Here is a 14,398-nt window from a genome sequence, read left to right as displayed (position 1 = left end):
CTCCATCTTGTCTTGGTATTGCTTTCAGGTGAAGGAAAATTTGACAACTTATTTGAACAAATTATATGTATGGACAAAACTAGGAGCATACCAAAACAAACATAAACTCAAATTTTTAAGTTTTTTTTTTTACTATGCCAATCTTCTAATTGAATTGGTGACAGTAAATGAAAGGTAAAAGATTGCAAATGGAGCTGAAAATGCTAGAATTAATTTTTATGCCTTTTCTAGAATACTTGAACAGGAAACCAACATCTTAAATAGGACTAATTGATGACAAGGGAAGGCTGAAAAGCGAGATTAGATATACTTTTCTCAAATGAACTTTCATCGCATCAATCAAACAATGCTATATTTCATTGTCCACAGCAGAATTTAACAGGTTTAATGTATGATAAACAATATCTACAATTATTATGAAAAAAAAGTGTATCAACTTTTTTCTTATGGCTAGAATTCAAAAGAATTTGAAGTTTTTTTTTTTTCTATCAAAACAATTCTGGAGAGTTCAAACAAATTTATTTCAATTTAAAGGGAAATTTTCAAAGATTTTACAAATTTAGTAGTGAATAAAAACATCTCATCATACAATTTTTTGCATAAAAAGTCATAAAAATTTTGGACTCAATATTGTGTTAGTGCTGCTTGATATACAAAAATATTATTTCAAATTATCCTTCTTGGTGTTGCACCAATAATTTTCAGGTGCATATATGTGGATTTAATCTTGTATTTGATTTATGGACTTGCTGCGCTAGAAAAAGTACAAGTCAAGACATTCACATCCAAGAAAATTAACTTGCAAACAACTCTAGAAAACTTATCTCATGATCACAATTAATTTTCAAAAGATAGATGCCTAATCCCTAGCTAGCAAGGGTGATATATTTCAGTACATATTGCAAAGGAATTCTTTGGTGAGGAAAAGAAGCATTGCAAATAAGTAAAATGAAATGTGCCGGTAATTAATGTCTAAACAAATAGTATATATATACTTGTTTTTCAAAATTTGCTTAGTTATGGATTGGAGGCTTCCTTCTTGCCGGAGTGTAGTCCACAGCTACCAATTCATCAACATTATTAGATCCTTCGTCCCCGATTGCTGTAAGCACCCGATCATTGTTGTCCTTCACCTTTTCCATAGAATTTGGCGAACTCCATTCTGCAAACACAAAAACAGAAGTTAATTGTGGCCACAAACTCCAAATTATTCTCCTTGTTTAAACTTATTGATGGTTCGACTTTGATTGAAGGGTTCAAAGTTTTAATTACCTCTAGGAGTTGTAGTGATGAAGCAAAGGAGGACAACAGCAACAAGAAGGATATGCTTGCAAGGAACCCCAGCCATTAATTACCTTAGACTCTTACAAGGTATGTTTTCAAATCTCTTTGTTGTCTATAACCTCTTTATGTTGCCTCTCTTATATAGAAGCAAGATTAGCAGTACTTGCTATCTACATGCATAGACAAGTGGTGCAATCCATTACGACATCAATTTTTGTAGTAATTCTACGTGACTAATGTTGTCTTGATAGAGTCAGCATCAATGTCTCCTACTGCCTTTGCATGAAAATGCTAGCATAGGGCTCATAATGCACAGGCTACAATTAACCATTTGATTGAAGTGATGAATATGTTGTTGGATTGTTACTCCAGTAGTCTTCTCATATAATTGAAAGCCTCACGAGAAACCTCAGGTTTAAGATGGTTTACATACCTCTCTTAAGAGGTGGATTCTGCAAAGTCGAGGTTTGATCCGCAACACTTATTTCAAATTCACATTCTGTAATTCCCTTTGGACTTTGGCTTGGCTTCCTTCGGTAAACAAAACCTAAAAGGAAAAATTAATAAAATTTGGACATTTAACCAGTATTTAGACATGAGATTAAAGGGTTTTTATATAGGTTCTTTCCACATGATCACCATGTATAATTAATCAAGAATTTAATCGACAGATTTTTTGTATGAGCTCGAATAGCATTTATCATGTAGACTCATCTAAACCATATATGTATCTTCATATACAAGAAAAAAAAAAAGGATGGAAGAGAAGAAAAGCCTCATATTTAGATTCATTTAGTTTTTAAATAACCGTTTTGGATTGAGAAGTTCACAACTTTCAACTAAATAATGATCTTCAAATATATTTTCACTTCATTTCGTTTTCATTTTTTGAGTTTTGGTAGCTTAACTAATTGTATCAAGAAACAGGGACCAGGGAACAGCTTCCAGCATGCCATAGATTTGTGGACCTAACTTCTCTGATATGCCTAAAAACACCATTTATGACCCTGCATTGCTGAGGACTAGCAGTTTAATTATGTTCCCACATGGCAATTTTAATCTGAAATTCTATCAGTTAGCAAAATATTTCATGCATTGAGCAATATTATATAATCAAGAAGATCCTTTGAGAAAATACATGTGCCTTTTTTCACAGAGCTTTTGCGTTATTTTGCTGATTAGATTGTGATTTCCTGTAATTAATCATATGGGAAAAGTAACCTTGGCTTTAATTGATGAAGGGAGAAAATTCGACAATGGTAGGGCAACAATATCATTTCAGATAAGATGATCCACAATTTCATGTACCAAAAATCACGTGAAGGGCACTGAAATTTTTCTCTTTCATGGGTCCTCCTTTGTCCCCGTAATCAACATACACTAAACATGATTTATGCTGCTAATTATGGCTTTAAGACAAAGACATTTTAATGCAGAAATGTAATACTTACAAATCAAATTAAGCAGAGTCTTTAATTAATTTCTTTTGGCTTTTCCAAACTAACTTATAAATGCTATATGCATAAAATCTTTTCTTCCTTTGGTAGATATTATCTTAGGCTATTTCCTTCATCTCAGAATTAAAATTCGAAACTTTTTTAGTAAGAATTTAAAATTCTAGCAATTGAAATGTTTTTTTGAGAAGCGTTTGATTCGTGAAATCTTGAATATTGAAAAAAATATATGATCTTCGAGAAAGTACAATACTTAATTTTTTTTTCATTTTTAAGGTATTTTGTATTTAGATTCATTCATTTGATTGAAAAAAATCCACATATATTAATTCTTAAATAATTATCATAATCTCCTTAACATTTATGATGACAACTTTTTATTAGTTTTTATTAATAATAAATATCCAAATGGCAAGTGATACCTTTAACAACAAAAGAAGACAAATATTTTATTTGATTACTATTTTTATTTATAAAATATCATCAATAAAAAAAATAGTGGGAATTTTTTAAGGCGTTTGCCTTAAATAATTTCTAATATTTTTAAAGGGTATTATTCAAGGTATTTTTTAATAAAAAAATACCTTAAATAATCTCTAATATTTTTTTTAAAGTGGATTATTTAAAGCGTTTTTTATTAAAAAAAATACCTTAAATAATACTTTTTACTTTTTTAGACCATATTATTAAGGTGTTTTTAGTAAAAAAAAATGCCTTAAATAATTCATTTCATTATTTATAAAACTTAAGAGATAAAATAAAAAAAAAATTGGAGTAGCTTAATTGATTAGAACATATGTCTAGTAATCATAAGGTTGCAGGGGGATTACTTTTTTTTGGATTATTTAATCATTATTTATAAGATTTAAGAGATAAAATATAAAAAAATTGAAATAACTTAATTGATTAGAATATATGATTATTAACTATAAGGTTGTAGAGGGATTACTTTTTTTTTATTATTTAAGGCGTTTTTGTCAGAAAACACCTTAAATAATCTCATTTAATTTTTTGCAAAGAATTATTTAAAATATTTTCTAGCAAAAAATATTTTTAATAATTCTTAAAAAAATTGAATATGATTATTTAAGGTATTTTTCATGACAAACTCCATTAATTGCAGTATAAAAAAAAATTTTAGCAGCAAAAATCTACAATTAATTTGCAATTACTTCCAGATATACTTTTCAAAATAGTAATAACTATTTCATAATTTTTTATTTAGGTCAATTTAAAAAATATATAATTTTTTTCTCGAAATCTTAGAATACCACAAAGAGATATAGGTTTTTTATTTCGAAACTTTAGGTGTTACTGAAAATCTATTACTTTTTCTTAAAATTAGATACATTTAATCAAATGTTAAAATTAAATATCCAATAGTAAGATTCCGAAGAAAAATGTATAGATTTTCCTAAACCAAATGCCCTCCTTAAAGATATATGCATAAAATTTTTTCTAATCTTCTAAAATTTGAAGAACTAAAATCTAAAAAACCATAACTAGAATTCGTCTATTTTGGAGTGTTTTAAGTTGGTTTGAATAAGAAATTTGATTTTAATTAAGATTTTTAAAAATTTTAAAAAAAATGAAATGACTTGTTTGTGTAAAGAAAAAGGAGGAGCTTAAAATTTTGAGGGAATTTTGAGGAACCCACCTCTAATTATAGAAGGTAAAGTAAGAATATTTAATAGAGGATAAATATAATTAATTCAATTAAATAAAATTGAAATAATCAATTATATGTTGCATAATATTTGTTCAAAATTCTACACATTTTAAAAGAATAAATTATTCACATTGAATTTTTTTAATTAAATTTTTTAAATATTTGTAAATAAAATTTTTTATCCTCTCGCCTGGCTCATGTGGCTGACCATTTATTAAAAAACACAAAAAACAAGATATCATTTTATTTATTCTAAAATATTTTTATTTTTTTCATATTGTTTGTAAAATTTATACATTTTTACAAACCTAATGATACTCATGTTGCATATTATACAATTATCTTTAATATTATTATTTTTCTTCTTAAATTTTTTATATTATCAAATTCCAATAAACTAACTTATAAATGCTATATGCATAAAATCTTTTCTTCCTTTGGTAGATATTATCTTAGGCTATTTCCTTCATCTCAGAATTAAAATTCGAAACTTTTTTAGTAAGAATTTAAAATTCTAGCAGTTGAAATGTTTTTTTGAGAAGCATTTGATTCGTGAAATCTTGAATATTAAAAAAAATATATGATCTTCGAGAAAGTACAATACTTAATTTTTTTTTTCATTTTTAAGGTATTTTGTATTTAGATTCATTCATTTGATTGAAAAAAATCCACATATATTAATTCTTAAATAATTATCATAATCTCCTTAACATTTATGATGACAACTTTTTATTAGTTTTTATTAATAATAAATATCCAAATGGCAAGTGATACCTTTAACAACAAAAGAAGACAAATATTTTATTTGATTATTGTTTTTATTTATAAAATCTCATCAATAAAAAAAATAGTGAGAATTTTTTAAGGTGTTTGCCTTAAATAATTTCTAATATTTTTAAAAGGTATTATTCAAGGTATTTTTTAATAAAAAAAATACCTTAAATAATCTCTAATATTTTTTTAAAGTGGATTATTTAAAGTGTTTTTGATTAAAAAAAATACCTTAAATAATACCTTTTACTTTTTTAGACCATATTATTAAAGTGTTTTTAGTAAAAAAAAATGCCTTAAATAATTCATTTCATTATTTATAAAACTTAAGAGATAAAATATAAAAAAATTGGAGTAACTTAATTGGTTAGAACATATGTTTAGTAATCATAAGGTTGCAAGGGGATTACTTTTTTTTGGATTATTTAATCATTATTTATAAGATTTAAGAGATAAAATATAAAAAAAATTAGAGTAGCTTAATTGATTAGAATATATTATTATTAACTATAAGGTTGTAAAGGGATTACTTTTTTTATTATTATTTAAGGCTTTTTTGTCAGAAAACACCTTAAATAATCTCATTTAATTTTTTGCAAAGAATTATTTAAAATGTTTTCTAGCAAAAAATATTTTTAATAATTCTTAAAAAAAATTGAATATGATTATTTAAGGCATTTTTCATGACAAACTCCATTAATTGCAATATAAAAAAAATTTTAGCAGCAAAAATCTACAATTAATTTACAATTACTTTCAGATATACTTTTCAAAATAGTAATGACTATTTCATAATTTTTTATTTAGGTCAATTTAAAAAAAATATAAATTTTTTCTCGAAATCCTAGAATACCACAAAGAGATATATGTTTTTTATTTCGAAACTTTGGGTGTTATTGAAAATCTATTACTTTTTCTTAAAATTAGATACATTTAATCAAATGTTAAAATTAAATATCCAACAGTAAGATTTCGAAGAAAAATATATAGATTTTCCTAAACCAAACGCCCCCTTAAAGATATATGCATAAAATTTTTTCTAATCTTCTAAAATTTGAAGAACTAAAATCTAAAAAACCATAAGTAGAATTCGTCTATTTTGGAGCATTTTAAGTTGGTTTGAATAAGAAATTTGATTTTAATCAAGATTTTCAAAAATTTAAAAGAAAATGAAATGACTTGTTTGTGTAAAGAAAAAGGAGGAGCTTAAAATTTTGAGGGAATTTTGAGGAACCCACCTCTAATTAGAAGGTAAAGTAAGAATATTTAATAGAGAATAAATATAATTAATTCAATTAAATAAAATTGAAATAATTAATTATATGTTGCATAATATTTGTTCAAAATTCTACACATTTTAAAAGAATAAATTATTCACATTGAATTTTTTTAATTAAATTTTTTAAATATTTATAAATAAAATTTTTTATCCTCTCGCCTGGCTCATGTGGCTGACCATTTATTAAAAAACATAAAAAAACAAGATATCATTTTATTTATTCTAAAATATTTTTATTTTTTTTCATATTGTTTATAAAATTTATACATTTTTACAAACCTAATGATACTCCTGTTGCATATTATATAATTATCTTTAATACTATTATTTTTCTTCTTAAATTTTTTATATTATCAAATTCCAATAAACTAAAATTTTTTCTATGAAAAATTTATCCAAATAAAACAGTTATAAATGCTAATAATTTGAAATAATGTATTTTAAAATATCTTCTTTTCAAATTTTATCATAACTTAAAATTTATATTGTCCAAATGCACTCTTTATTAATCAATTACAAGTGATTGGCAATGGAAATTAGAGCTCTGGTTTTTACTGGTTCGATCCTATCCTTGAACCCACATGTATAGAAGTCCGATGAGTAACAAGGCCAATGTAGCCAGCTCAGGAAGGGTACGGCCACCAACCTTAACCACCAAAATCTCTGCAACAGCATTTTCCATGAGACAGCCCTGCATTTTACTAGAACATTGAGGGCCCTTGAAAGCTGCAACAAACCTACCGATTTGAAAATTTTAAAACAACCAAACAACTTCTTTTCCCTTCCCCTGATTTTTGCAGAAAGTAAAGAAAAAAAAAATATCATAAGCTATCTTTATTGGACTTAATTTCTTGTCATAAAATACCAGCATTCGACACGTAATTGACAGACACAATGGTGAAGATTCAATTCTTTAATTTGATACAAGATTTTTTTTTTCTTTTAAAATGAACTTACCCCCGATTCCATGATGGATCTAAGTCAACACAGTGAGAAGATAAGCTTCTTTGGTTTGGTCCAATCGGTGAACAGAGCTAATGTTTCAAATCAAAAAGTTGGTATGTCAAAGGGGACAATAAAAATCTCATTGGGGCCTTCATTGTCCCCAAAATCATGACAATGTCAAGATATAAACTACATAGAGGGATTGTGACAGTGTCCCATAGCCAAAATTTCCCTCCCTCCCTAGGGCCAGATCGGAACCTCATCGCACCATCGAGCTTGAAAGCTGGCGTGCAAAAACCAACATGAATTAGACACAAAAATCACATAAAATGACTAGAAAGAATCCTTTACAACAGGTGATTGTTTCATGTATGTTTGTGGTGTGGTAGAATCCCGGGGGTCCATCACATGCACCACCCGGTGGCTCGCACCTTGTAGGCTCATCCAATTGCAAAACTTATCGACCCACTTTGGATTTTTTTTTTATAATTTTGTAATCAAGTTTGGTACCAAACATGGTAGCAGTCACAACACAATTATATGATGGAATGCTTTGGATCTATGATATTTGGTTTTTGGAGTCAGCGTTGGATTCTTTGTAATCAAATTAATTTGCAAGTGTAACTTGTTAATCTTGGGTGTTGCAGTAATGAGACAAATAAATGGTGGAGCAAAGGGCGCAGGATCACATGAATGTGTAGGGCATACACAGTAGTTGGGCGGTGGACAGAGGTATATTTGGCCTTGCAAGTATCAAATAGCAACCAAAAAGAAGGGTGGGGGATTGTGGCTTTCCCTTGTCTAACGACATTTGACAATCAGTGATGTCCATGGATAGGATCAGTCATATCTTATTTCAAGTTAAACCATGTTTTTGGCAAATATCGGATGTATTTGCCAAGTCCTCGCCTCAACCTTATCATCAATGTGCAATTTGAATCCATTTTCAATCACATTAGTAAACCAATGAGCGGATACAGAAAATACAGAAGGCTGAATCGACTCCTACTCGTATTATTTATGCTTTTGCGAACTCCATTAATCTCAGTCCAAAAGCAACTGCAAATTGAAACTTTGGAGTGTTAGCTGTAGTGCTTGTGATCAGTGTCCTGTCTGAATGAACATAGATTGTGATCAACTAATTAGAACAGAACCTTTCCTGAGCAATTGTGGGCGATGAAGTATAGCTTCGTTGGAGATTATACCTTGAAACAAAATCTTTCCACCCTGAACCTATTATTTCCTTTTTATCATTTATTTAACTCTCCAAGATAGGGTATAAAAAGACATTATGAACACTGCTCATAGTCATTTCGTTCAATTTTTAATAGAAAAAAATATGATCTCACTCAAGGTTATTCAGTAAACAACTGAATCAATTACAAGGAATGGATGGTTCAAGAGTTTTGCTTTTACTAAAGACACAAAATTTTCTGATTTATATCTTATTTTGTGAATCTTCAATCATGTCTTAGGGTGATTTTTTCTGAAGGAAAAATTTTTAGGGACTAGTCAAAAATATGTGGACAATTCTAGGAAATTCAATGCCTTTTGACATGGCTTTTACAACTTGATTTTTCCACCTTCATCTTGATAACTAATTAAATTTGTATTTGATGTATTGTCAAATAATAACATCTAATGAATGAATAATATAAAAATCTTAAAATTAAGGAGTTTAAGTCCATTTAAATTTTATAATTAATAAGAAATATTTAACCAATCATAATTTAGTTGTAGTAAGTTAATAATCCTTTGCGTGATGAACGGCTCAGTCACTATGTACTGTTGAGCCCAAACTTAATTCCAGCCCAAATCGTAAACCAAATCCTAATCAGCGTTGGATCGATCCGAAACCTTGCAGGATGTTTTCTTCTATAAAAAGGGAAACAAAGAAACTCACTTTATGACTAGAATAGCATTGTTATTGGAATTGAAAAAAAAAAAAAAGATTTAGGGAGAAAAAAACTCACTTTTGATTAGTCGCTTTCCCCAGATCAAAAAAGAAAAACCCAAGATTGAAAACAATTCGTCCTCTATTATGAAAGACGAAGAAGAAGGGTTTGATTTCCGTGATTTTGGACTTGATTTTAATTCCATTCCCACAAACTCAACCTCCCCATCTAAGGAAGACAAAATTGGTAACTGGTTTAAGTTTTTCTCTGTCAAAAGGGTTTGGAAATAGCCAAATTCAACCACAAGGCTATATTCGTCGTCGGTTTAAGGCGGCTGGACACTATATTCAGCATTGCCCTGCCAATAGTGATCCCAACTTTGATTTTAAAAGGATTAAGCTTACAACTGGGATTTCAAACGAATCTGTTTCAACTTCGAGTAGTTCTGTTGGTGATAATTTACCATCTGAATTACACTGCCCATTATGTAAGAATATCATTAAAGATGCTGTTTTGCTTGCTTTTCCGATGAATCTATAAGGGATCGAGTCTATTTAGTTCTACTTAAATCTATTCAAATATTATATTGCATTTTGTTCTACTTTAATTTTAGCAATATAAATATTTGAATTTGTTTTTATGGATTTAATATTAATTTTCTTTTCTTTTCTTACCCAATTGTTTGATTAATAAACAATAAATTTTCTAAATATGATATCATTTACCAACATCCAGCATATGCACATTGTCTTATGCTGTCCTTTTACATCTATTTCATTCATTTTATGCATTGGACTTTTTTATTGAGCAATTCTAAAACTCGTGTTTTATAGGGTTTGAGTTCGGTTAAATTTCAGTTTAAAACATAAATTAACGTGGAAACCATGCTCTAAGTAGTTAAGCGTAGGTTTCTGTTACAGCAATGTGACTTTTTTACTCTATGTGGGCTTTAAAACTTCTTCAAATACAAGTGGTTGGTTCAATTGATTAAATTTATCCTATTCGATAAAAATGTTGGATTCGAATTTTATCGGTAATCATTTATTTGCGTCATCTCGAATGCACAACCTGTAATCATTTATTTTAGGTTGTAAGATACGATACATTTTACTTTAACCTAAAAAATTGAACAATTTATTTATCTTAAATTTTTTCTTACAAAAAAAAAAAAAAACTCCTCCTGTGAATATTTTATCTTACTATGTGACTTACTAAAATGAGACCTTCCAAATATAGCCTTTATTACTCTAATTATTAGTTTTATTTTTTTTCAAAAAAAAAAAAAAAAAAAACTTTTATGCAAGATGGTTAATGAAGCATTGATATTCTTTAGCATTTTTAGGGTTCTTTGGCAAGTTGATAGGAGAATCTTTCACTGCAATGTCATTACGATTGAATCATTAAAAATTGAGTTATAAAACATAACTATGACGGATAAAAATCTCTTCCATCACATTATCAAATGAATTTTTTTTTTTTTCAAAAGCTTATGACAACATACATTGCAACGGTAATTTTTTAAATAAAATATCAAACAAATTCTATATAATATATTGATAAATATTTAATAGATTTTAAAGTTAAGATTATTGAATAGGTATGATTTTTTTTTCTTTCATTCTCCTCGTTAAAAAATTTTAAAAATTAATTACTATATATGTATTATTTTCAATATTAATTTAATCACATAAATAAAAAACTAGTTTTACTATTTATAATCACTCAAACAATCACAACAATAACTTTACATTACTCAAAATAAGCCCACCATACTTAATTAAAGCATTGATCCAAACAAATTTCATCAATATCTATCATTAATACTATTTATAACATATACTTTCTTCGTAAGAATGTAAGAAAATTGTTCAAATATTTGTTAAAATTAAAAGTGTAAATGATACATTAATACTAGCAAACTACTCGAGTTCGATTCGAAGAAAATTCGAATTCGATTCGATTATTATCGAGTCGAACTCAAGCTCGAGTTCGAATAGCTCGATTTATCGATCGAGTCGAATTCGAGTATTCTTATATCCGGTTCGAGTAACTCGCGAGCCTAATCAAACTTTTATATTTAAATATATTTTTATTATTTTAATTAATAAAATATTTCGAGTCTCAGTTCGAGCATAAACAATCGAACTCTTGTCGAGTATACGAATCGAGCTTATTTTTACATATTAATCGAACTTAATCGAACGAGCTCGAGTAGCTTGAATTCGATTACAAATCGAGCTCGAGCTTGAAAAATAAAATTCGATCGAATTCGAGCCAAGTATTGAGCCATGAATTGTGAGTGGAGCTCGAACTCGAGTGCAAGCTTCTCACTTATCGGTTCGACTCAACTCGATTACACCCCCAATTAAGATCAAAAATTCAAAATATTAGTGAAATGAGCAAGATATATACCATACGTTAAAATCAACAATTTTTACTTAATTTATCAAAGAATTATTTAATTATTTAATTTATGAAGATAAATAAAAACATCCCACGGAAAAAAAAAGATGATAGAATGTGCAAATAAAGTAATGTTGAAAAATAAAATAATATTTAATTTATTTATGCTCAAAATTTTATTAGATTAGATCTAGTAATTTATGTATTTGTATATATTTATTTTGTATTTAATATTTGTAAAACACAAAAATTTTTATATTAAAATAAATTCATTAAATATAAAATAAATATTTTTATTTTTATCAAATTCTTATATAATTTTCTAATATTTTAAACCATGTTGAAATTATATATTTTTTCGTCTTTGTGTAATTATTTCGTGTTTAAAATTGACATTTTATGTTAGACTTGGGCCCTTTTGGGCTTTTGGTCTAAACCAGCAACCAGATGAGCTGATCTGATTTCCTGTTGTTGGACTTGAGTGAATGAAATCTTTGTCTAGTTGGCAGTTCTGATTCTAGTGAATCTTCTGTTCCCCCTGCCGAATCCCATCCAGATCCAGGCGAGCACATGCCAATTCTCACCAAACTCTCTTCTTCACATTGCTTATTACAATACACGACAAATTTTCATACTTCTTTCCAGATCTCCTCAGTCAGATCTAACAGATCAATCATCTTTTCTTTCTGTCAAAATTTGCTTTTTGGTCTCTGAAGTCTGAATCTTTGAATCTCCATGGATGAAGCACAAGCAACTTCTTCAAAAACTATGAGAAGCTACTGGAGATGGACCAAAAAAGACTTCTTCCCAGAAACCTCATTCGAAACCATGTCATCTTACAAAACAGCACTTTCCCAAACCTGTCCTCGTCTCACTGACCGTCTCTTAGCACGTTCCTCCTCAACCAACGAGCTTGTAACCCTTCAAAAAGTAAGTGAAAACCCTATGCAAAAGTCTCTAACCTGGTGGGACCTTATTTGGCTAAGCTTTGGCTCAGTTGTTGGTTCTGGCATATTTGTCATCACAGGTCAAGAAGCTCATGATGACGCAGGTCCAGCTATTGTTTTATCTTATGCAATATCTGGGCTTTCAGCGTTGCTATCAGTTTTTTGTTACACTGAATTTGCAGCTGAGATTCCTGTAGCTGGTGGTTCATTTTCATATCTTCGTATTGAATTAGGTGACTTTATTGCATTTATAGCTGCTGGTAATATTCTTTTAGAAGCTTTAGTTGGAGCTGCAGGGTTAGGAAGATCATGGTCATCTTATTTTGCTAGTATGATTAAGAGTGATCCCGATTTTTTTAGAATTAGGGTTAATTCTTTGCGTGAAGGGTTTAATCTCTTAGATCCAATTGCAGTTGTGGTACTTTTGGTTGCTAATGGTATAGCAATGAGTGGAACTAAGAGAACATCTTGGTTGAATTGGATTGCTTCTTTGCTTAGTGGTATGGTGATTGTTTTTGTTATAATTTTTGGGTTTATTCATGCCAAAACTTCAAATCTGGAACCATTTTTTCCATATGGGGTAGAAGGGGTTTTTAGGGCTGCTGCAGTGGTTTATTGGTCTTACACGGGTTTTGACATGGTGGCTAATATGGCTGAGGAGACTAAGAAACCCTCGAGGGATATACCAATTGGGTTGGTTGGTTCAATGTCTGGAATTACTGTGGTTTATTGCTTGATGGCTTTAGTATTGACCATGATGCTGAAGTATACTGAGATTGATGTAAATGCTGCGTATTCTGTTGTTTTTGAGCAAATTGGGAAGAAATGGGCCAAGTATTTGGTTAGTATTTGTGCACTCAAGGGAATGACTACAAGCTTGTTGGTTGGATCTCTTGGGCAAGCTCGATACACCACTCAGATCGCTAGAGCTCATATGATTCCTCCTATTTTTGCTTTGGTTCATCCCAAAACTGGAACTCCTGTAAATGCTACCCTGCTGGTGACAATAATTAGTGCTATTATTGCATTTTTCTCTAGTTTAGATGTTTTGTCGAGTGTTTTATCTTTCAGTACGCTCTTCATTTTTATGCTAATAGCTGTTGCATTGCTTGTGAGGCGATATTATGTGAAGGAAGTTACTCCAAGAAATGATTTGATAAAATTTCTCATGTGTTTATTCATTATTATTGGTTCTTCAATTGGAGTTTCAGCACTTTGGAATTCTAATGAGAGAGGATGGATCGGGTACACTGTGGCTGGACTGCTATGGTTCTTGGGCACTTTGGGGATGGCATTTCTTTCCAAGCAGCATGTTCCAAAGGTTTGGGGAGTTCCGCTGGTTCCTTGGTTGCCATCTTTGTCAGTTGTGATGAACTTGTTTCTCATAGGATCTTTAGGATTCAAGGCATTTTTGAGGTTTATCATTTGCAGTGCAGTAATGATAGTATACTACCTACTTTTCGGTCTTCACGCCACTTATGATGTGGCTCACCAGAATGAAGAAGTGTCAAAATTTGAAGAGGGTACATAAAGCTGTAACCTGAGGAACAATTCATGGAGTAGTATTTTATTGTATCTTGTGGTATGATCTGGTATTCATGGTGTAGTATTATGTAACCTGAGGTACAGCATTTTGTGGTATTTTGTACATTCTTAATATTGTCATTTATAAAGCTTTTGATATTGTTTAAGTTGTTATGTGTATTTTTGGTGGAATCTACCAATGTCGAATGAAATCATATATTTCACCA

General features: G+C 29.3%; 2 protein-coding genes across 2 annotated transcripts; one reads left to right on the top strand and one right to left on the bottom strand.

The window, feature by feature from the left end:
- Nucleotides 1-788: 788 nt before the first annotated feature.
- On the bottom strand, nt 789-1,813 carry LOC149511619 (uncharacterized). Its single transcript, XM_089754715.1, has 2 exons — nt 1,273-1,813; nt 789-1,162 (listed from the first exon to the last, which is right to left on the bottom strand). Exons 1-2 carry the CDS (start codon nt 1,346-1,348, stop codon nt 1,014-1,016), a joined length of 225 nt encoding a protein of 74 aa, XP_089610841.1. The 5' UTR covers nt 1,349-1,813; the 3' UTR covers nt 789-1,013.
- A 10,361-nt stretch (nt 1,814-12,174) lies between these two features.
- Nucleotides 12,175-14,398, top strand: CAT8 (cationic amino acid transporter 8). Its single transcript, XM_022862337.2, has one exon. It carries the CDS (start codon nt 12,436-12,438, stop codon nt 14,176-14,178), a length of 1,743 nt encoding a protein of 580 aa, XP_022718072.2. The 5' UTR covers nt 12,175-12,435; the 3' UTR covers nt 14,179-14,398.

The sequence above is a fragment of the Durio zibethinus genome, chromosome 25 (genome assembly GCF_047325235.1).
Source record: "Durio zibethinus cultivar Kanyao isolate XHJ-2024 chromosome 25, ASM4732523v1, whole genome shotgun sequence".
Classification (NCBI taxonomy): Eukaryota; Viridiplantae; Streptophyta; class Magnoliopsida; order Malvales; family Malvaceae; genus Durio; species Durio zibethinus.
The sequence above is the reverse complement of the archived record's forward strand: the minus strand, read 5'-3'. Positions and strand labels throughout refer to the sequence as shown.

Bases quoted from the DNA above. Each gene is read 5' to 3' on its own strand.
- LOC149511619 (XM_089754715.1), bottom strand. From the start codon at position 1,348: ATGGCTGGGGTTCCTTGCAAGCATATCCTTCTTGTTGCTGTTGTCCTC. The intron at 1,163-1,272 runs GTAATTAAAACT...TTGTGTTTGCAG, and splicing joins CATCACTACAACTCCTAGAG to AATGGAGTTCGCCAAATTCT.
- CAT8 (XM_022862337.2), top strand. From the start codon at position 12,436: ATGGATGAAGCACAAGCAACTTCTTCAAAAACTATGAGAAGCTACTGG.